The sequence below is a fragment of the Bombina bombina genome, chromosome 10 (assembly GCF_027579735.1).
Source record: "Bombina bombina isolate aBomBom1 chromosome 10, aBomBom1.pri, whole genome shotgun sequence".
In the NCBI taxonomy this organism is placed as follows: Eukaryota; Metazoa; Chordata; class Amphibia; order Anura; family Bombinatoridae; genus Bombina; species Bombina bombina.
The window spans coordinates 195,970,566-195,995,068 of record NC_069508.1 but is presented as its reverse complement, the minus strand read 5'-3'; the positions used below and the strand labels follow the sequence as shown (position 1 = coordinate 195,995,068).

Sequence of the window (24,503 nt, the reverse complement as noted above, 5' to 3'; positions counted from 1 at the left end):
TTTTTTCTTGGTTAAATTTTTAAAATAGACACTCATTTCAAATCTGATGACTGCAACATGTTCCAAAAAAATAATACACACACACACACACACACATACATACACATACTGTATGTGTACATACACACATAAATTATATATATATATGTGTATGTATGTGTGTGTGTGTGTGTATGTGTGTGTGTATGTGTAGTAAAAGTACAGACTGCAACTCACTGGATTTGTAGTAATAAGCAAGTTATTTATTATTGCATAGTGATATTTCGGGTCCACAGATCCCTTCCTCAGACCAATAGGTCTGAGGAATGTGTTTATGCATGTGTGAGTATACTGTATATACTGTGTATATCTATCATCTATCTATCTATTATATATATAAATATATAAAATATAGAGAAAATAACTCATTGTGTAAACCATTTACAAATCTAAACAAGTCAGAAGACTTCCTTTAAACCCAGAAACTCTCTGAATACACTGTTTCCAATGCAGCAAAGGAATCTGGGTAAGATATGCAAATGAGGTTCACAATGACTCACCTTTTTACTTTTAGCCTGCTTTTTAAGACAGACTTCCCTTTGCGCCATAGCACTGCTGCATTACACAGCTTTTATGCTTAGCTAGGGTTAAGTACAGTGATTCATACCAATCCCAAGACAGATGTTTCATGGTTTTTGCCACTCATCAGCTGGGAGTAGGTTGAATCACTGCTTGATAAAGTTCATTTCTGGGGGAAATTCAAGAACAATTAAAATTATGGGGAGGCGAAAAGTGAGTTTAAAATCCTCCACTAAATACAAAATATAGAGAAAATAACTCATTGTGTAAACTATTTACAAATCTAAACAAGTCAGAAAACTTGCTTTAAACCCAGAAACTCTCTGACTACACTGTTTTCAATGCAGCAAAGGAATCTGGGTAAGATATGCAAATGAGGTTCACAATGACTCACCTTTTTACTTTTAGCCTGCTTTTTAAGACAGACTTCCCTTTACGCCATAGCACTGCTGCATTACACAGCTTTTATGCTTAGCTAGGGTTAAGTACAGTGATTCATACCAATCCCAGGACAGCTGTTTCGTGGTTTTTGCCACTCATCAGCTGGGAGTAGGTTGAATCACTGCTTGGTAAAATTCATTTCTGGGGGAAATTCAACAACAATTAAAATTATGGGGAGGCGAAAAGTGAGTTTAAAATCCTCCACTAAATACAAAATATAGAGAAAATAACTAATTGTGTAAACCATTTACAAATCTAAACAAGTCTTAAGACTTGCTTTAAACCCAGAAACTCTCTAACTACATTGTTTCCAATGCAGCAAAGGAATCTGGGTAAGATATGCAAATGAGGTTCACAATGACTCACCTTTTTACTATTAGCCTGCTTTTTAAGACAGACTTCCCTTTACGCCATAGCACTGCTGCATTACACAGCTTTTATGCTTAGCTAGGGTTAAGTACAGTGATTCATACCAATCCCAGGACAGCTGTTTCGTGGTTTTTGCCACTCATCAGCTGGGAGTAGGTTGAATCACTGCTTGGTAAAGTTCATTTCTGGGGGAAATTCAACAACAATTAAAATTATGGGGAGGCGAAAAGTTAGTTTAAAATCCTCCACTAAATACAAAATATAGAGAAAATAACTAATTGTTTAAACCATTTACAAATCTAAACAAGTCTTAAAGGGACATAATACTCATATGCTAAATCACTTGAAACTGATGCAGTATAACTGTAAAAAGCTGACAGGAAAATATCACCTGAGCATCTCTATGTAAAAAAGGAAGATATTTTACCTCACAATCTCATCAGCTCACCAGAGTAAGTTCTGTGTAAAAAGTTATACTCAGCTGCTCCCAGCTGCAGGTAAAAAAATTAAAAAAAAAATGAAGAAATGAACAGCAGCCAATCAGCATCAGCAGTGCTGAGGTCATGAACTCTTACTGTGATCTCATGAGATTTGACTTAACTCTTATGAGATTTCATAGTAAGCTTCCTTTACCTGATTGGTGAAATAATATGAGAGTGCACGATGCTAGTCCCTTCAGATGTCCCAGGACAAACACACTAAAATGCTGCTTAGAAATCCTTTACAATGGGAGGTGGCTACTGAGGAACTTTTGAGGTAAAATATCTTTCTTTTTTACATAGAGATGTTCAAGTGATATTTTCTAATCAGCTTTTTACAGCTATGCTGCATCACTTTCAAGTGTTTAAACATTTGGGTATTATGGCCCTTTAAGATTTGCTTTAAACCCAGAAACTCTCTAACTACACTGTTTCCAATGTAGCAAAGGAATCTGGGTAAGATATGCAAATGAGGTTCACAATGACTCACCTTTTTACTTTTAGCCTGCTTTTAAAGACAGACTTCCCTTTACGCCATAGCACTGCTGCATTACACAGCTTTTATGCTTAGCTAGGGTTAAGTATAGTGATTCATACCAATCCCAGGACAGCTGTTTCGTGGTTTTTGCCACTCATCAGCTGGGAGTAGGTTGAATCACTGCTTGGTAAAGTTCATTTCTGGGGGAAATTCAACAACAATTAAAATTATGGGGAGGCGAAAAGTGAGTTTAAAATCCTCCACTAAATACAAAATATAGAGAAAATATCTAATTGTGTAAACCATTTACAAATCTAAACAAGTCTTAAGACTTGCTTTAAACCCAGAAACTCTCTAACTACACTGTTTCCAATGCAGCAAAGGAATCTGGGTAAGATATGCAATTGAGGTTCACAATGACTCACCTTTTTACTTTTAGCCTGCTTTTTAAGACAGACTTCCCTTTACGCCATAGCACTGCTGCATTACACAGCTTTTATGCTTAGCTAGGGTTAAGTACAGTGATTCATACCAATCCCAGGACAGCTGTTTCGTGGTTTTTGCCACTCATCAGCTGGGAGTAGGTTGAATCACTGCTTGGTAAAGTTCATTTCTGGGGGAAATTCAACAACAATTAAAATTATGGGGAGGCGAAAAGTGAGTTTAAAATCCTCCACTAAATACAAAATATAGAGAAAATAACTAATTGTGTAAACCATTTACAAATCTAAACAAGTCTTAAAGGGACATAATACTCATATGCTAAATCACTTGAAACTGATGCAGTATAACTGTAAAAAGCTGACAGGAAAATATCACCTGAGCATCTCTATGTAAAAAAGGAAGATATTTTACCTCACAATCTCTTCAGCTCAGCAGAGTAAGTTCTGTGTAAAAAGTTATACTCAGCTGCTCCCAGCTGCAGGTAAAAAAATTAAAAAAAAAATGAAGAAATGAACAGCAGCCAATCAGCATCAGCAGTGCTGAGGTCATGAACTCTTACTGTGATCTCATGAGATTTGACTTAACTCTTATGAGATTTCATAGTAAGCTTCCTTTACCTGATTGGTGAAATAATATGAGAGTGCACGATGCTAGTCCCTTCAGATGTCCCAGGACAAACACACTAAAATGCTGCTTAGAAATCCTTTACAATGGGAGGTGGCTACTGAGGAACTTTTGAGGTAAAATATCTTTCTTTTTTACATAGAGATGTTCAAGTGATATTTTCTAATCAGCTTTTTACAGCTATGCTGCATCACTTTCAAGTGTTTAAACATTTGGGTATTATGGCCCTTTAAGATTTGCTTTAAACCCAGAAACTCTCTAACTACACTGTTTCCAATGTAGCAAAGGAATCTGGGTAAGATATGCAAATGAGGTTCACAATGACTCACCTTTTTACTTTTAGCCTGCTTTTAAAGACAGACTTCCCTTTACGCCATAGCACTGCTGCATTACACAGCTTTTATGCTTAGCTAGGGTTAAGTATAGTGATTCATACCAATCCCAGGACAGCTGTTTCGTGGCTTTTACCACTCATCAGCTGGGAGTAGGTTGAATCACTGCTTGGTAAAGTTCATTTCTGGGGGAAATTCAACAACAATTAAAATTATGGGGAGGCGAAAAGTGAGTTTAAAATCCTCCACTAAATACAAAATATAGAGAAAATATCTAATTGTGTAAACCATTTACAAATCTAAACAAGTCTTAAGACTTGCTTTAAACCCAGAAACTCTCTAACTACACTGTTTCCAATGCAGCAAAGGAATCTGGGTAAGATATGCAAATGAGGTTCACAATGACTCACCTTTTTACTTTTAGCCTGCTTTTAAAGACAGACTTCCCTTTACGCCATAGCACTGCTGCATTACACAGCTTTTATGCTTAGCTAGGGTTAAGTATAGTGATTCATACCAATCCCAGGACAGCTGTTTCGTGGTTTTTGCCACTCATCAGCTGGGAGTAGGTTGAATCACTGCTTGGTAAAGTTCATTTCTGGGGGAAATTCAACAACAATTAAAATTATGGGGAGGCGAAAAGTGAGTTTAAAATCCTCCACTAAATACAAAATATAGAGAAAATAACTAATTGTTTAAACCATTTACAAATCTAAACAATTCTTAAGACTTGCTTTAAACCCAGAAACTCTCTAACTACACTGTTTCCAATGCAGCAAAGGAATCTGGGTAAGATATGCAAATGAGGTTCACAATGACTCACCTTTTTACTATTAGCCTGCTTTTTAAGACAGACTTCCCTTTACGCCATAGCACTGCTGCATTACACAGCTTTTATGCTTAGCTAGGCTTAAGTAGTCAGAGAGTTTCTGGGTTTAAAGCAAGTCTTCTGACTTGTTTAGATTTGTAAATGGTTTACACAATGAGTTATTTTCCCTATATTTTGTATTTAGTGGAGGATTTTAAACTCCCTTTTCACCTCCCCATAATTTCAATTGTTGTTATATATATATATATATATATATATATATATATATATATATATATATATACACACACTCCAAAAGAATGCACTCGCAGGGCTTTCACAAAAAAGAATCACAATTTATTGAACGTTTTTGGAGATCAACTCTCCTTCATCAGAATAACAACAGTATATGCAGTGCAATGCAATTATGTCACTTCCGGATATACATAGTGAATATTATAACATAATTCTATACAATAAAATACGCAGAATTTGGCATTGAGTGTATTGTAAGAGACAGATCCACCCCATGATTGATATTGTCTACATTCAAAATAAGTGGAAATAGTGGAGGAGTTCTAAAGTGCAGTATAAGTGTTTATCCCCTGTCGTCATTGTTACCACTCAATAAACATAAACCTTACATGGCCTATCTATTTAAGCCATAATATTATACTGTTGTGCGGTTGTTTCTTACTCAGCATGTTTCTAAATCAAAGAATTAATCTTAAGTTTAAATTATACCCACCCAAAAAATAAAAGTGATACACTTGATGCCCCATAATCAGAGGTTACGTATACTGCTTACAGCTAGTAACCCTAGTGTTTCAATTAAGAGTGCCCAGCATTCTACATTATTATTCAGCTGGATTCTACCTATTAGTGTAAAAGCTTACAACTTGTATATTTGTGATACCTCGTTGCAATATACTATACTATGTGACCTTCCTTGTCGCTTGTCTAAACAAGACTTTAGGATTACTCATGCGAGTACACCTCCAACAAATAGGGCATATGCATTATGTACTGATGCCAAAATGTGTTGCTATAACAAAATCCCTAGCCTATGTACTTTAACATAAATTGCTAACATTACCTTCACTTAAAAACATATAACTACAGGTACTATGCTGCACATCTTTACCCTGTATCAATTCATCCTACTTTTGGTATGATTAGTGTTAGGAAACCAGTTTTAGTATTGAAAGGTGTGAATACGGTGGAAGCTTATCACATAAACAAAGATTTCCAGGTATGTCACCAGGAGGCTTCTTTCAGAAGACATGTGATCGACTCCCTATATGTTTATAGAATATAACACCTCAGGTGTACCCATATAGATGAGACATAAAGTACAGACTCAGCAATTGTGATATAATACTAACAAGTGTATGGATGTATGTGTATACGAATTGGGTGACCATCCATATTCAAACACTCCTGGTAACTCTTTTAAAAGCTTGTCACTCTCTTTCTTGCCCCTTAAGGGTGCTATTGTGGGGTACCTCCACCAAACCTGGCTCATGTACCACCCCCAATATTTATTGGAGTATTGGCCCAATGGTATTTGCACCCAGTATGTAATACACCTCCAATGCTCTTGAGTTGGTAGATACAATATTCTATATTTAGAGGTGTTGTGATGAGAATAAGTGACTTACCACGATGTTGGGTTCCCCTGACCATGTATAAGGCTACTCAGGCCTCAAACACCAATCAGTTAAAGGTACTTGGAGGGCAGGATTGTCATATATAATTGGCATACCATCCTCCTTTCCCTTAGGGACCCACAACACCGGGACTAGCACCCCATGTCTATGTCACCTTCCTACTTTACACCAATAGTATAAAGTCTGGTATTGAGTTCAATCCCCCCGAATATATGGTACCCAGCCTGTAGATCCATTCATCTTCACGTATCAGTAACGCCTTGTTCCTGTCGCCACCTCTGTCCAGTTTGGGTATGTGATCTATAAATAGATAGCATATTGATGATACTGGGTGCAACTTCTCTGTGCAGTGTCTTGCATCAGGTTGATCTGATGCACCGCTCTATCGAGTGCTTGGCGAATCGCCAACCTTTGATTTTCCATCCATTCTCGTAAAGTCCCTTGGGTTTTTACAACATAGAAATTGGAACATGGGCAAAATAGTAAGTAAAAACCATGTGTAGTATTGCATGAGAGGGAGTGTCTGATGGTAAGCAGCTTAAATGGTAAGCAGCTTAATTTTAAAGAAATTAAGATCAATAATCTCAGTATGTAGTTTTTCTATTATTAATTATAAGTTTTGAAATTGTATTAGATATTTGTTTTTAAATGGTGATGACTGTTTTTGGTGTTTTCTTCTTGTTGTGCCTTATGGAATTAATTAATTTTTTGAATTGCTTTGGTGTTTTTTTTAAATTGTGTTGGCACTTTAAATTGTATATCATATTAAGTGTTGTGATGATGTCATGAATGGAGGAGGTGGGGCTGTTTGGCTATTTAAGGGTTGGATTATGTGTTCATTTGTATTGGTGCAAGCCCCGAAACGTTGCTCTGTTGTACTGCTGCCCTTGTTATAGTAAAAGTGGATTTGCTTTTGATCTACGTGAGTGTCTGCCCGTTGTTTCTTACATATATCTATACACCTGTGGACAAGGTGGGGATTGTGACACTCAACTTTGGAAGGTTGAACTCCCTCTGTATTTGTGAGGAGCTGTTGATGCTTATTTTTGTCCCTTTTGGAGGTTAGGACCCTTCTGTGTGCTTGGTTGCACAAACTTTATCTTAAGTTATGGCGGAAAAAGGCAGTACACCTAGTCCCACCTCTGAGTCTGGTGTGTTTTCCTACTCTGAAGAAGTTGTAGCTCATTGCCACATTCGCATTGGGACCAAGGGAATTTGTCAGGTTAGGAAATGTTCAGAAGAAGACCCAAATGCTAGGGCGGACTTAAACAACACCCTTGCACTCTGAGTTTAATCCAGGATGTGACCCTATGACAACCTCCAAAAAACAATGTACTCACTATATGGAGCAGGATTAGCCTGTGTCTAAAGTAATTCAAGATATCAGCCAGAAAGACTTCTGAATAAGGAACTGGTTTCAGGAAATGTCTTCCACAGAATCAGGAGAGCAGGGATAGTCCACTTATACTCAGACAGAAGAAGGGTAAAACAAGAAACAGTTAATAATGCAGGAGTAGGTAATTTGTTATCTGGCAGTTTGAGGGTTAACACTGTGTAGACAGTCCTTGCAGAGTTTGCAACAGGTTATCAGGCAGTTTGAGGGTTAACACTGAATAGTCAGTCCTTGGAGAGTTTGCAACAGGTTATCAGGCAGTTTGAGGGTTAACACTGAATAGTCAGAACTTGCAGAGTTTGATAACAGTATATCAGGTAGTTTGAGGGTTAACACAGAATAATCAGTACCTGCAGAGTCTGGCAACAGTATATCAGGTAGTTTGAAGGTTAACACAGATTAATCAGTACTTGCTGAGATTGGCTACAGGATATCAAGCAGTTTGAAGGTTTACACTGAATAAACAGTATTTGCAGAGTTTGGCAGTAGGTTAAAATGCAGTTTGAGAGTTTCACAGACTAAACAGTATTTGCAGAGTTTGGCAGCAGGTTAACATGCAGTTAGTTTCACAGAATAAACAGTATTTGTATTGTTTGGAAACAGGTAATCAGGAAGTTTGAAGGTTAACCCAGCATAGTCAGTCCTTGAAGAGATTGGCAACAGAAAATCAGCAGTTAGAAAGTTTCCACAGAGAATTCCTCACAGAACCCACAAAGAGGAACAAACAAATGGGCACTGAAGAAACAGGAAGCCTGGAATAAAAAGCCTGGTCATGACATCATCAGGAAGGGGCAGCACAGACTACCTGTCAATCAAGCACACAGAGATTACTGCCAGAGCTTCAAAGTGGCCGAGCGTGACAGAATTCTTAACCGCACCAGATAAGGATCTATTCTCAAAGGATTTGGAGAGACTTTTTAAAAGACAGTGCAGTATTCAGCTACATTCATCTACCTTAGCTGAATACCATCGGGTTAAACGTATCCCGAGGGGAATGCGGTCAAGATTACAACCTACTTTCTTCAAAGAGAATTTAGAATTTTGTCAAAGATACCAACAAATTCTAAATAAATGTTCTTATGATCCTTAACATTGAATTCTCCGAATGAAATTGCTTACCCTTGATGAGAAAGTTAAAGCACAGGAGGAGATGCTCCGTGAGGCTTCGACGGAGGAGGATTTCAAACACCTAGTTCAAACAGCCAAAGATGGTGCGGCGGCGTTCCGGAAGGAAGTGGAGGAACGCAAGTGCCAGAAGTTCAGACGTGACGAGTCTGACTATGTAGCAGGCAATGTCTATCGCTAGCAGGCTGGAGGTTTTCAAAATCGGCCCGAGCAAAACAATGGAAGCCACAGCAGGGTAAGAAGACTTCCACAGATCTGGCCTCCACAGAAGCGAGCACTTCCTCAGCATCCTCGGGGGACGACAGCCCCACTTCAAACGAAGGAGGCGGTGCAGTCACAGGCGTTCAAGGGAATCAGGGTCAAGGTATGCAACGGCGAACATGCCGGATGAAGAAGTAGGTAATATTGATAATGTCATAAATATCTCTAGTCACGAACTTACTGTTGTGGAACTCAGTGTTGTCAAAGGGGTTATCATACTGCCCTGTTGAACAAGTGGATACATTTCAATTGCAATTGGACTTGCATCGATTATATAAAATGATAAAATTAAAAGCTTTTTTTGGTGAATCTGAATCCAATATGGTCACTGGCTTTAAAGGAGACATGAGTTGTCTTGATCCATCAAACTTTGGCCTACATGTTAAAAGTCAATTTACTCCATCTGTTTATAACCATTCTGTAAACACTTTTATTAATGTAATTAATAGAGAGTTTGATATGTTGGTTAATAAATCGTCTGCTTTGGGTATAAGACATAGTTTAACTATGGCTGAAAAGGTTGCCCTTGATAGTTTAAAAAATAATCCTGATATCACTATCAAAGTGGCTGACAAGGATGGAGCCATAGTTGTTATGGATACCTTTAAATACAAAAACTAAATTTTGAGACAACTTAATGATTATTTGGTTTACAGGGAACTTGATATTGATCCTTTGCCTGGTTTTATGTCTAGGGTTATTGAGGTTTCAGGTAAGGCTGTTGAAGAGGGTATTATTAATGAGAAAATGTTTAATTTTTTTATATTTACAGAACCCTAAAACCCCTAACTTTTGTGTCTTACCTAAGATTCACAAGGATCTTTATGATCCTCCTGGTTGGCCTATTGTGGCATCAATCGACTCCCTGTTTAGCCCTATTTCAATATTCCTGGAAAAAGTCTTAACTCCACTTGTAAGGCAGGGTCAGCCTTTTTTAAAGGATACCAATGATTTTTTGGATAAAATTAGAAATTTTTCTGATTTACCAGAGGACATTATTTTGGCTACTTGGGATCTTAGTAGTCTTTATACTATTATTCCCCATATTGACGTTTTAAACAGTGACTGGTCCTCTTTGGTTAGATCAGAGAAATATTCAGAAATACAGATTAATTTTTTCATGGAGTTATTGGAGTTAGTTTTATCCCATAACTATTTTTCCTTCGATGACCATTTTTTTCTGCAGCTGCGGGGCACCTCAATGGGTTTGAATGTTGCCCCAGCCTATGCCTACCTTTTCATGGATCAATTGGAAGAACAAGTGGTATATACTGATCCTAATTTTCATAACTGTTTGGCATGGTGACGTTATATAGATGATCTTTTTATTGTATGGCGAGGCAACATTGAATCCATTGAGGTGTTCCGCAATAGTATACAGGAAAAGGTGCCAGCTGTTAAATTCACAGTTAATTATCACATTAATCAAGTTGCGTTTTTTGACACCTTGGTAATGCGTGTTGGTGACCACTTTGAAACCAATATCTTTAGAAAGTTTATGGACTAAAATACTTTATTGTCCCGTCAAAGCCATCATCCTCCTAGGGTTTTTAGGAGTGTACCTAAATCGCAAATTCCTTAGGGTGAAGAGGATAGTCTCCGATCCTTTAACTTGTTCATTGCGCTTAAATGAGATGCGCAAGAGGTTCCAAGATACAGGTTATTCCCCTAGAGAATTGGAGTCTATTGATCTTCAACCAAGGCATAAAATTAGTGGGACTAAGAAATTGGCCTTTGTTTCTGATTTTAACAATATACGTTAAATTGCATAAAGTGGTTTGTAGACATTGGTTTATGTTAAGGGCCTCTATGCCAGAAATTGAGGAGTTCAAACATCCTCCTTTTTTATCCTTTAGGAGGGGTAATTCCCTTGGAAGACAGTTATTGAGTTCTTTAGAATATGGTACTGTGTGATTTATTTATTATTTAGATTTATACAATAGCCCATGATGAGGACCAGATTCATCTTTACAAGAGAATGATCTGCTTAGAGCTGCATGTAATGTTTACAGAAGTGCATTTAAAAAAATGCTTTACAGAGAATTTTACTCAAACTGCTGCTAGTATGGTGGTAGGTCAAGTGCACATGCATCTGCTGCTTGCACATGCTCCAAGAGCTGATAATCTCATGTGTGACATAATCACTAGCACACAAAGAACAGAAAATAAGAAAATATATGCAGCCCACCACTACTGGCTGGCAAAGGCGTGCACAAGAACGCTATTATCTTCTCAAGTAATAATTCCTGCAAACATAAATGTGTTTTAGAAATGCTTTTAATGGAATCTGAAATACACCATTGAGAATATAAAATGTTATCTTGTATGTGCCTTAAGACTCCGTTTTTTTTAGGATATTGTAGATTTATGGTGTTGAAGAGAGCACATGTTGTTGTAAACTAGATTGCTCTGTGCCTGTCTCTCTGTCACACTCTCCTTACGTTGTTATTGAATATGTATCAGATATTAACATTTGTTTTATTTATCTCAAACAGCAAACTATCAACACTGCAGTTAAGTAAGTGAATATATTATTTAATTGCATATTGATTTTAGATCACTGTATATTTGTTTATAGCGTGTATGACATGCTCATATACCAACTTAGCTTGTCATTTAATATTTTATCCACATAGCATTTTTCCTCTGTATTGTGTTGCTATTATTAGTTGCAGTAGTAATATTTTGTATATTATGTATTACCCATAGTAGTATCAGATAATTTTTTATATATGAAGGGGCACATTATCACTGTGGCATGTTACAGTTGCAAATCAAGCTCAAGTGCCTGTATATTACATAAAGCATTATTTTTCAAACTACAGTGACCACACAAATGATTGCAGCAAAGCCAGTAAGCAGTGACCACTCTGCCAGTATTAATAATGCTTCAAGACGCATTAAATTAAAGGTGTTGGCAAAACAGTAGTCACATACTGCCCAGTCTTAGTTATTTTTAATGAGTCATAAAACCTCTATCAAGAACAGTAACAATTCATTGAGGATGGTTAATGAGCAGAAAATGGGCCCTATATCATTATACCGGCTTATATAAAGAATCTAACACCAGCCAATACCTAAAACTATGAATAAAAATGTCCCTCAACACAATAAGGTTCTAACCACAACTTCTTACTCCCAACTTGGAAACTCTTACTGGGAACGTTCCCCACTGCATTAATCCATACCTCACTGGCTCTTCCACCACAAGTTAACCATTCACTTGCCAGATGTCTACTGTAATTTAACCTTAGATGGTTAACGCAGTAGGGGTGCACTATATATATCTCTTGGACATGCAGCACATTAATCCTAACTGCAACCTTTCCATGTTAATATCTACTGTGCCTCTTTAATCTGCTACCCCCAATCCTCCTACCATTTTAACCTTAATCACAACTTCTCATACATAGTTAAACTCTACTGCACTGGCTCAACTGTATTAGCCCCTTGCCTCCAAGACCTCTTGTAGCAAAGGTACCCTCCACATTAAGGGTTAATTATAAGGGTTTAATAATGAATTTATTAGTATAGAGGGAGTTTCAGAAAAATATAGTCTTGAAGGGTAGATTTTTTGGATGAGGTTCCTGAGTAGTTACATCATCTTTGTATTATGGGAGTATAAGAGTTAATTACAATAGCAGTTCATGCTGTGTGTTTTTTATGGATTATATATTTTAAGATCCAATTATTAGATTGCCGTGAGCCTTGGTTTGACTGCTTGAAGTTAACCATAATAAACTAAAATTTAAAAAAATAATAAATAATTTGTGGAAAAGTCTATCTGAAAAAAATAATCTCTTAATTTCCAGATGAATTGGGTAACTGTAAGATAAATTACTCAATTCCAAGGTTTCTGGGGTTTTCTGTGACGTACCTAAGAGAAAATCTGAGGTTTTCTAATTGATTTGAATGGCATCAATAAGGAAAATAATATTATAATCTGTTGGGGAAATTGAGATGTACTCCACAATGAGTTTTTAAATTGTGACATATTCTTATTTAAATTGACTTTTCCCCCCACTCAACAGGTAACCCAGCAGAGGAACCATCACAAGTTTATGAAACTGACATGAATCACATTCCAGAAGTGTATGTTTTCCATATTTTTATTTTTATTTGTTTGTAAATGTATTTCTATGTTTTCTTTAATTCAGTTATAATGTCTTTTTATGTTTAGAGTGTCAACATAATCTACAGTACAATAAATGATAATGTGGAAACATGACAGAATGATGAAAAATGATACATAAGGAGACAGAGTAATTTTTCTTTGTAAACTTTGAAACCATGTAGAGCAGTGGGGCTTACACATAGGTCATTATATAGACAACCAGGACTGTTTTAGTGTAAGAATGTTGTTAATATTAATTGCCTTTATTAGCTGATTCCATTGGAAATAACAAAAACGAATCTCAATTTTGGATTCAGGTTTGTTATCGTTATTTCCAATGGGAACAGCTATTAAAGAAAATTAATATTAACAAAAGTCTTACACTTTAGGGTTCAAACAAATAAAAGGACCTATCTTTAAATGTTAAAAGAACATACAGTATAACTCTTGTATGACTAAAATCCAGTATTTAGTGCCTGACTGGCTGTCCCCAACATCAGTTATTAGTAATACTATGGCAGGATTGGACAGGGGACTATGGGAAAAATGAATGGTCATACCCCCTGTACATCATTATAAACAAAAGAGCTTATTAACCAAATAATATAACTCCTTCCCCCTATTCCTGTACCTTTTTGGGGGCAAAACAGCACTAATTAATGATCAAATCGATTTAATCAAGCAATCCTTCATTTTTCATCAGCTTTGTCCAATAATGTATTTGGCTGTCCATGTATTAGACAACTTGATGAATATGTAAAATACAGACAAAAGTAAATTTGTCTGAAGCCCAAATACACATTTCTAGTATGTGACATATTTTAGTTAGAACATATGTTAATCTTCTGTTAATAGGCTTTTTTTGGAATGTTTAAAACTGCTGTAGATAAGTCCAGCAGAGATGTTAATAGTGGTTTGAAAGGGGTGAAAACATGCAAGAACGAAGTTTAATTATGTATGGATTGTACTAGTAAGAGACAGAATGGATTGTTTGCTCTGAGAACAGATAATGATTTAGCTCTACGGGAATCTATTGGCGCTCAACAAATAAATAATAATAATAGACATGAGGTATCTGGAGTTTGGTTGACAATAATTGAGAAAAAAGAAAGACCTAAAGTAGAGATATGCAATTAAAGGAAGTAATCATAAGACAAAGAGACAAGTGATCATAAGACAAGGAAACAAGTGATCAGAAGACAAGGAAACAAGTGATCAGAAGACAAGGAAACAAGTGATCAGAAGACAAGGAAACAAGTGATCAGAAGACAAGGAAACAAGTTATCATAAATGTTTTCTCTAAATCATATCAGTGCAGGGACAGTTTTGAAGAAAATTAGTCTGTTTTCAGTGCCATGGTTGATGAGTGTTTGACATAGCACAGTAGGCAAGTAGGGTTTTCTATTGATATGTCAAAAGGACTTAACAGAAGAAATTGGAGATCTTTGAAAGATGATTATTTTAGCACTGTGGAAAATATGCTGTGTCACGGATATCGGGCTGCAAGGGTTAAACCCCTACCCCCTACTACCTCAACCCCTCTCATTTATTGGTGGTTTTGGGATCCTCTGAGCAACCGCAATCGCTCAGACCTTGCTTTTTGTGAGACTTTGTGTGTGAACCTGATCTTGAAAGAGTTGGTCTCTGACCGACCTATCCCTCTCTGGACCGCTGGGCCCCTTGATCTACTGGCCAGCCGCCGCACCCAGCATCCTTCGTAGATCTTTACCCCTGGCCGCTTCAGAGGCCCCTTGCCCATAGCTCCACTCTTTTGGGGACTGGTACCCTGTGGGGAGGGTAAGATATGGGATAATTGCCAGACGTGAGCTCCATAGGGAACCAAGATTTCCAAGCCCTATTCAGCAGACCACCTTTCGGCTGCCTGGCCCTATGGAACTGCCGGCCACCCACAGCAGCTCGTATTCTAGGTCCCCTTTAACTCAGGTCACTCTAGTGGGCCCTCATCCTAGAGCCCTGCTCTTTTGGGGATTGATACCTCTCGGGCAAGACTAGAGGTGGGGTGATTTCTGGGTGTGAGCCCTCTTGGGAAGCTGGCGTTTCGGACCTCCTCTCAATACCCATTTCCCAGAGGTCTTTGCTATAATCACTCTTCTCCACTGCATAGCAGCAGGTTTCAGGTGCTGGAAGGATCCTTTGGCGGAGCTACCCAGTCGGGGTAGCTGAAGTCTGTCGCATTGGTAGTAGCGGTGAGATGCTTCCATCTTCCTTGTACGTCCAAACCACCACCTGAACACATACTCGGATGGAGCGGTATGAGAGGCTCCGGAAGGGAGAACTAAAGAGCCTACTGGAGGCTTGAAGAAAAACTGCAGGGAACAAGTCTAAGGCAGTAATCATTGAGGAGCTAATGGAGGACGATCAGGCTAGTGAGGCTGGTGGTAGCCAAAAGGGAGAACGGATCAGTGGGGCCTCCTCCCAGGAGACCATGATGTCTGACCTCAAGAGCAAGGTCCAGGGCAGCTGGCCCTCTATGGACCTAACCCACCCAAGGGGATTATTACTTGGGTAGTTGCTGACGCCACCAGGGTTCATCTGATGGAGCTCCAGAAGTCAATGGGAGGAGTGTTGCCGGATCAACTGGACCCATTTCCCCAGCCAAAGAACTTACCTCATAAGGCCTTTTGTGCCTTCAAGGAAGAGGAGGGAGAGGATATTGACCGCTACCTCCAGCTATTTGAAACCCAGTGCAGGTTGCAGGGAGTTGCCACTACAGACAGGGTTCCCATCTGGATTGAGAAGCTATCTGGTAGGGCCTTGGAGGCTTTCCATACTATTCCCTTTGAAGATCAAGTCAACTATGACCGGGTGAAAGAGCGCATCCTTGCCCGCTATGGACTCAATGCGGAGGCACACCGACTGAAGTTTTGAGAGCTGCAAAGACAAGAGGGGCAGCCATACACAGAGTGGGCCCACCGGTTAGCCTGGCACTTGGGTCACCGGCTGCCGCATAACCACCCGAGACAAAGCTATCCAGCTCATCTTACTGGAGCAATTTTACATCTGTACCCCGGCGGAGGTATGGGACCAGCGGAGAATGGGAATGGGTGAAAGACAAGAGACCAACAGTGGAGCAGCACCTTGAGACCCTTACAGGTGATTAGCTGTGCTTTACAAGTGCCCAATACATATATACACCCTGGCAGATCAGTATTTGGATGCCCGGCACCAGGCTGCCCCAGAACCTCAGCCAGCAACCCGCTCTGCTTTATCCCTAGCTTATCTTCCAGTGGCTCCTCTGCAATCCCAGGCCCAGTCGGCCCCTGTTTTCCTGGCTGGAGCCAGCAATCCCTGGGGTACTATGAGTATGGGCAACACAGCCACATCCAACAGTACTGTCTGGCACAGCCAAGAAACCCCCCAGCACAGCAGTCTAGGAACCCCTCACCAGCCCAAAGGGTGAGCGCACCAGCCAGGACCTATCCAGCCACTGCCCACTGCTTGTATGCAGTGGGTCCTTCAAACTATGCCAACTGAGCAGATGAAGTTGGTGTCCTACACAAAGTCAGCCCTGTGACCAAAGATAACCACAAGCACCATCGCCAGGATGTCTGAGTCAATGGGCAGGTGGCCCAGGGATGAAGGGACACTGGAACCACAGTCTTCCTGATCCAACCCCACCTGGCCCCCACCTCCGGCTGAACAGGAAGGACCCTTGCCGTTCGGGTGGCTGGAGGTGCCATATTGGATCCCCACACCTCAACTGGGGAGCTGGCTCCCGTGATTTGGAGTTTGGCATCATGGAACAGCTACCTGCCAAGGACTTGTTGGGGAATGACCTAGGCCATCTTGCCTCAGCCTTTGTGGGGAATAACTCCCCAGATACCTGCCCAGTGACCATACGCCAGCAGGCCAGACAGCAAGCCAATGCACCAGATCTGGGGACCCAGGTGAAACATTCTGCCCCGACCCTTACCTTACTCAGACCTTCTGCCCTGACTTCTGCTTTGCCCCTACCTTCCGCTCCAACTCCAACTCCAACCCTACCCCCCCTCAGACTTTGCCCAGGAGACCTTGAGCGACCCGGCCTTCGACTCTTACCGAGACCGAGTAGGTACTGGGCCCTGGAGAGGAACGCCTCCAGTGGGAGAGAGGGCTCCTGTACTGGATCTCATAGAGGAGAAAAGGGCCAGTGCCCAAATGTCAGCTGGTTGCACCGCAGAAGTTTCAGTCTGACCTACTATGGATAGGGCATGATATTCCCCTAGCTGGACATTTAGGAAAGTCCAGGACCCACCACTGCCTAACCCATATCTTCTTCATTTGGCAAGGGATTACAGTAGACATTAAGGACTTCTGTAAAACTTGCCCAGTGTGTCAGAAGGTAAGACAGGAGACCACACTAAAACTCCCTTGCATCCCCTTCCCATTATTGACAAGCCCCTCAGTAGCGTGGCAGTAGATATAATTGGACCTTTGGCCTGACCTAGCCCCACTGGGAAGAAGTATATAATTACAGTGGTTGACTATGCCACACGATACCCGGAGGCAATCCCCCTGGCCAATATCCAAGCGGAGACCGTGGCAGATGCAATGCTCCAGATATTCACCAGGGTACGTGATCTCCAACCAGGGAACCCAATTCACTGTGGAGATCACCCGGCAGTTGTGGAGGCTATGCAGGATCAAACCCCTGCACCATGCTCCATATTACCCCCAGACTAATGGGCTATGTGAGCGGTTTAACGGGACTTTAAAGCAGTTGCTTCGGACATTCTCATCCACTCACAAGGACTGCAAGAGGTTCCTGCCACACCTCCTCTTTGCATGTGCCCCAGGAATCCACCGGTTTCTACCCATTTGAATTAGTGTATGGCCAGAATATAAGGGGACCCCTACACCTAGTGAGAGCCCATTGGGAGGGGGCCACAGAAGAGGAAGGATCATCCATTGTGGAGTACCTCCTACAACTCACGGATCGACTGAAGGACCTTGCCAACAGAGTGAGAACCTTCAGGTCGCTCAAAGAAAACAGAAACTAAGGTACGACCGAAATGCTTGTACTCTGACCTTGACAGTAGGGCAGAAGGTCATAGCTCTGAAGCCTTTCAAAACTGACAAGCTACAGGCCTCCTGACAGGGACCCTACCAGGTGATGGAACAGCTGAATGACACCACCTACCTAGGAGCCAAATGTTCTGATGACCGAGTCCGTTGGACCTTTCACGTGAACATATTAACAGCACACCTAGAAAGGACCAAGGATGAGCAGCTATCTGTGCTCCAGCTGTGGAGGACTCTGAGAGTCTTCCCATGCCAGAGCTCCCAGGCAAAATGAGACCCCCGAAGGAGTAACCGACATACCCCTAGACAAGAGGTTAGGGACTGGACAGAGAGAGCAAGTCCAGCGACTCCTTGAAGATAGACGAGATATGTTCTCTACTATCCCTGGGTATACCGCAGTGGCCATACACTGAGTGGATACCCAGGGACAGGCCCCCTCTATGACAGGCAGCCTACAGGGTCCCAGAGGCAGTCAGGAACAGTATGCACTGGGAGCTCAGGGGAATGGTGGATCTAGGTGTTTTTGAACCATCCAACAATCCCTGGGCCTTCCCGGTGGTACTGGTACCCAAGAAGGATGGATCTACCGGTTCTGCATCGACTACCATAAGCTCAATGACACAACCACAACTGATGTCTACCCTATGCCCTGAGTTGATGACCTATTAGACAGAATCACTCGCAGCCACTTTCTGACCACCCTCAACCTCTGCAAGGGATACTGGCAGATCCCCTTAGACCCTGAGTCTGTCCCCAAGTCTGCCTTCATCACCCCCTTCGGCCTCTACCAGTTAAAGGTCATGCCATTTGGCATGAAGAACGCTGACTGACCTGACCCATAAACAACTTCCCTGACAGGTCCTGTGGTCCCCAGAATGCGAAACTGCCTTCCAGAGCCTTGTCTGCCTTAATCTTTGCTCCTGTCATGGCCGCTCCTAACCCCACCCAACATTTTTGTGTTGGGAGCAGTGTTAAGCCAGGTGGATGAAGGAGGACAAGATCCCCCTATAGCCTACATCAGTAGGAAGCTGTTGCCCAGAGAGGTAGGTTACAGGGGGGTGGAGAAGGAGTGCCTGGCCCTTGTATGGGCCCTGAAGAAACTGCAGCCCTACCTCTATGGGAGACCTTTCACTGTCCTCACAGACCACAACCCCCTTGTATGGCTTAACAGAGCCCTACTCAGCAGACCACCCTTTGGCTGACCAGCCCCATGGAACTGCCGGCTGGCCACAGCAGCATGTATTCCTGGTCCCCTTTAACTCAGGTCACTCCATTGGCCCCTCATCCTAGATTGATACCTCTCAGGGAGGACTAGAGGTGGGGTGATTTCCATGGGTGAGCCCTCTTGGGAACCGGTAGTTTCAGACCTCCCCTCAATACCCATTTCCCAGAGGTTTTCCTGGTGTATGCTGGGTAGCCCCTAACTCCGACCCCCAGTCATGAATCCAAGGCACTTTTTGGACTGAGGTAACTGGGGGCCAAGGGCTTTCCAGCGACTTCCTGGAGGTGCCACCATTCCCCTGGGTTCACCCTGAACACACTCTCCCTGTACCGCTAAACACTTGCGGCCATTGGACGTTATGCAGACGCCAGCCTGTCTGGAGGTGCGGTAATGGCAGGAGATTTGGAGGACTGATAAGGCTCTTATCAAGATCAGTTTGTGTATAAATGTTGTGTGTTTTCCCAATAAAGAGAACTTCTTGTTTCACCTGAATGCTAGTCTATCTAGTTATTTGGGTGGGAACTGCTATAATCACTCTTCTCCACTACATAGCTGCAGGTTCCAGGTGCTGGAAGGATCCTTTGGCAGAGCTACCTAGTCGGGGTAGCCGGAGTCCGTCACATGTTGTAAGTCAATATCATGTGAATTCCTTTAGGTTCATGAATCAGGAGCTGGATGATGTAGCTGAAGAGAGGCAACAAAGTTAAAGGAACTTGGAAATTAAAATGAAACTTTATAATTCAAATACACTTAACAATTAAAATAAATATATACTTCTTCAGTTTAGTTACTTTCGATGAGGGCATGCTGAGATTCTGGAGAGCATGAGTCTTAAACCACACAACAACTGAAATGATTAAGCGCTAAAACTGTTGTCAATTTTGATAAATATAAAATGCCTCCGGAATAAATTTGTATACAAACTTGATATTGCTCAAAATAATAAGTTTCTGAGATAACAAATTCCTACTATAGGGTACATATAATACAATACTGTAAATAAAATACTTTTTAAAAATCTTTAAAAAATATTAAAAAGATACTTTAGTCCATAACATGGGATAAGTAGTTCAATTAATGCAGTTCTCAAAAACTGGACATTCCTTGATCGAGCCGAAATTGTTAACAGAGTCTGGTGAAAGAGCGAGAGAGTGCAGCTCCGATTCAGATTATTTATTGACAATACCATTCATTGAATTCTTGCTCCCTTACACTTCAGATTAAAAAAATGCATTCAGTTACTTCACCGGTTTCTCCCCTGAGGGTCTGGTACCGGATCCGGAGTTCAAGTGTCCAAAGTACAAAACAAATTTCCCAAATAGCGCTGTACTGTTAGACCCTGTTTGGCGTCCTTGGTCACCAGCACCGGAAACACTTCACTACGTCAACAGATGCGTTACTGGAAGTTGCGTCACCTCTATGCGCTTCGTCCGGGATTCGTCCGAACTTCTTCAAGGAAGATTTGTTGATATGGATACTAGCTCCACATTGCAGTCTCCCTTTTAAAGTGTCCATAGCAGATAGTTGACCAATCACCATCTCCAATCTCTATCCTTAGACAATATATTGCAACAGTATTTGTAGTAAGGTTAGAAAGCAATCTGTAGAGGTAGCTTCAGCCAAACCACCCAGTGTTGAGAGAAAGCAGGGAACACACCCAGCTCTGTTTTTACTGTTATGATGCCTCCCACCCAAAGATTTATATCTGCTCTTTGTTTGTGGTTTAAACAGATTAGAATCACACTATACCAATCTGCTGGCTCTGAGTATGTTATATTGTTAGCTATGAACAATAAAGTTTGCATTGAGCATTTATTGATCATAAAGTAAACTATAATAATCTAGGTAGAACCATAATATTTTCATATTATTTTACATTTAGAGAAAGAGAAGAAAAACTCACAAACTGGAAATCAAGGTTATTAAAGCCCAAACGACCAAGAAAATCAGACAGTTATGAGACTAATATGTAAGTGCTTCTATTTTACATCTTGTTCCTTACAAATGATTGTTGGATAGACAACTAGTTCACAATTAAGTAAAAATTTTAAATGCAATAGAGTGTATATTTAAAACTATAGAGACACTTAAATGTGTTCAAAATGCCTTGTAGAATTTATCTTTCCCCCTTTTTTCCCCCCAAAGAGCTTTATTAATGACAATGAAAGTACAATATAGCAACACAAAGAATGAAACCGAGAGTTGCCAGTTACACACAGTGCTGTGTAATAAGCACACAATGGTGAACTCTTACTTACAATTGTTAATTCGAGTCTGTTGATGTGACCTACTGTGAGGTCAAGGTGAGCCATTGTTGCTTCCTGAGAATAGGTTGTCATTCATTCAGAAAAGTATTTTGTAAGAATGTCTGCTGCCTTTTTTTTGTTTTATAAGGTTCATAATATTATTAATTAAACAGTTAACATGGTAATAGCAATATTAAACAGAGATAGTGTGTCCCGATTATTGGGTATTCATTGAGGTCTTCAGATAACAATTAATTAGAAGAGATGACTGGTGAGTTGTAAACAATCAGAGTTTCACAATTTAGGTATTGGGGTGGGGGAGAGGAGGGTGCGTTCAAGAGGGTAGTGGGGTGGGAAGTTGGGGTGGGTCTGGGGGGGGAAGAGGGGGTGTTAGTGATTAGATGTGTAAGACTTGTGTATTTAGTGTTAGGGCTAGAGACTGTGTCCTTGCCAAATGTTCACCATATTTAAATGAACTTCCAGCTTGCCTGTTTTTAGAAAGTCTATTACCTGGGTACGCCATTCTTGTATGTTGGGGGAAGTGGGGACTTCCACTTCCTAGGGATGAGAGTTTTAGCGCTCTTAAGCATGATGATTAGGAGATTTAGTTTGGATTTGTCTTTGATTTTTGGTAGGGAGTGAGGCAAAAGAATGTCTGGGTAGTTAGGAACAATAACCCCCAGCTGATCTGAGATAATTCTGAGAATCTCTGCCCAAAAGGTTTGAAGTCTCGGACACTTCCACCAAATATGAAGAAGAGTCCCTTCTTCGCTGCATCCTCTCCAACATCTGTCGCTTAAGGGAGGAAAGGATCTGTGTAGACATTGTGGTGTAATGTACCATCGGCATTGTAATTTTAGCAGCATCTCCTGTGTCGTGGCTGAGGTAGATGCTAATTTGGTTATATTGAAAACCTTAAGCCAAGCAGCGGGTTTCAAGGCTGTGCCGAGTTCTTTGGGCCAAGAGGTTGTATAGGTTGGTATTAGGGTTTTTGGGATATTAGTATAATTTTATATATATTTATAATAGTGATGATGTGCCTTGGAGGGGTATTCATCGTGCATAGTATTTCAAATGGTGGAGGGCTTCTAGTTATGGCTTTTCTGTTGTTTGTACTGCTACAAAAGTTAGTTTTGGTATGTGAACCAGGGCAGAGGGAAGTCGGGGTGTAATTCTTATAGTCTGTAACTGGGGAGTAATTTGTCTCTCTTCTTGGCAAAGTGTAAAGTTCCCTTCCTCAGAGGATAATTGATTCCCAATGGAGAGTTTGAGTAGTGGAAGGGTAGATTAGGGTGTTATTTTATTGGGAGAAGTGAGGATGACAGGGGTGATATATGAGTGCTGGTGTTTTAGGGTTTTATCCCATTTTTGTAGTATTTCTGCTGATAGTGGGTATAAAGAGATTATTTTGGGGCGGGAGTGGGGTGGTGTCCAGTCTGACCCATGCTTTGTGGTTGGTATAATTGGACCATTTCACTATACATTGAAGTAGAGTAGCCCGCCTATAGTTGGTCAGGTCTGGGACTCCCAGCCCTCCTCTTTCTCTTGGAAGCAACATTGTGTATCGTTTGATTCGAGGTCTAGTGCTTGCCCAAATGTAGTCTTCTATAATTTTTTGTAGAGAGGGTATATAATCTGATGGCAATGGGACTGGAACTGTTTGTAATAGGTACAATACTCGGGGGAGGATGTTCTTTTTAATTATACCTAGTCAGGACAGGGGTTTGTTTTTCCAAGAGGACAGGTCTTTGGAGACCTCCTCTCTTAGTCTTGTGTAATTATATTTGAGTATGTCTGAATAATTTGAAGATAGAAATATACTGAGATATTTATATAATTTTTGTGGAGCTAGTACAATGTTGTAGTCAGATTGAAGTTTTAGTATGGTTTGTGTATGTGTAGACACTTTAACAGTTCAGATTTGGAGAGATTAAGGTGGAAATTAGAAACCTTCCCATATCGCTCAAGGTCTAGGAGTAGTTCTGGTTTGGACTGTTCTGCATTAGTAAGGGTATATAAGATATCATCTGCATATAGTGCCTGTTTAAATACTTTATCTCTGACTTCAATCCCAGGGATGGCATAGTTAGCTCTTAACTTAAAAAGCCTGAACCTCAATAAAAATGCGAAGAGTAGGGGAGATAGGGAGCATCCCTGTCTTGTGCGATTGTATATGAAAAAGGATTCCGACAAGTCTCCATTCATTCTGACCCTAGCATTGGGACAGGAATATAGATAGAAAGCTAAGTTGATGAACGTCTGTCCAAATCCCATGGCCTCCATAGTCTGGCACAGTAAAAACCAATCGAGCCTTTCAAAGGCTTTCTCTGCATTGGTGGAGAATAATACGACATATATGGCATATGTGATTAGTTGTAATACTTTAGCTGTGTTATCCCTAGCCTCTCTGCCGGGGTCTGTAGAGACCAGATGGGGAAGGAAACGGTTCATACGGTTGGCCAGTACTTTTGCAAATATTTACCTGTGGGGAGGTCTTTAATAGCCTGTTTAAATTCTTCTGCAGTAATGGGGGAGTCGATGGAGTCTGCATCGTCTTTGGTGATGGAAGGTAGTTTTAGATTGTTGAAGTAGGCCTGTAAAAGGGGGTGATTAGAGTCTACCGTCTCTCTAGGGTCTGTTTCTTTTTTATTGTTGTTAATAATATACAGAGTGCCATAGTATTTTTTAAATGCTGCCGCTATTTTTTTTATATCTTTTAAAGGTGTATCATCATCTGAAGTGTATATAGGTTCTGAGTTGTTTTTTGCGTATTGATCTGGCGAGCAGTTTGTGCAGTCTATTGCCCTCCGTATAATATTGTTGTTTGAGGTACATAGCCTGCCTTTGATGCTTCTCTAGATGATACTGTCGAAGGTTGTATCTTACCTGTGTTAGGGATTGGAATATATCGCTTTTC

At 40.6% G+C, this 24,503-nt stretch overlaps 1 protein-coding gene across 1 annotated transcript in view; it reads left to right on the top strand.

Annotated features, from left to right (window-relative positions):
- Positions 1–24,503, top strand: part of FYB2 (FYN binding protein 2) — a gene marked incomplete in the record, with an annotated part of 262,855 nt that overhangs the window by 186,928 nt on the left and 51,424 nt on the right. Inside the window, 3 exon segments of the mRNA XM_053693621.1 lie at positions 11,478–11,500; positions 13,014–13,074; positions 21,223–21,309. Coding sequence (XP_053549596.1) covers positions 11,478–11,500; positions 13,014–13,074; positions 21,223–21,309 — 171 coding nt within the window.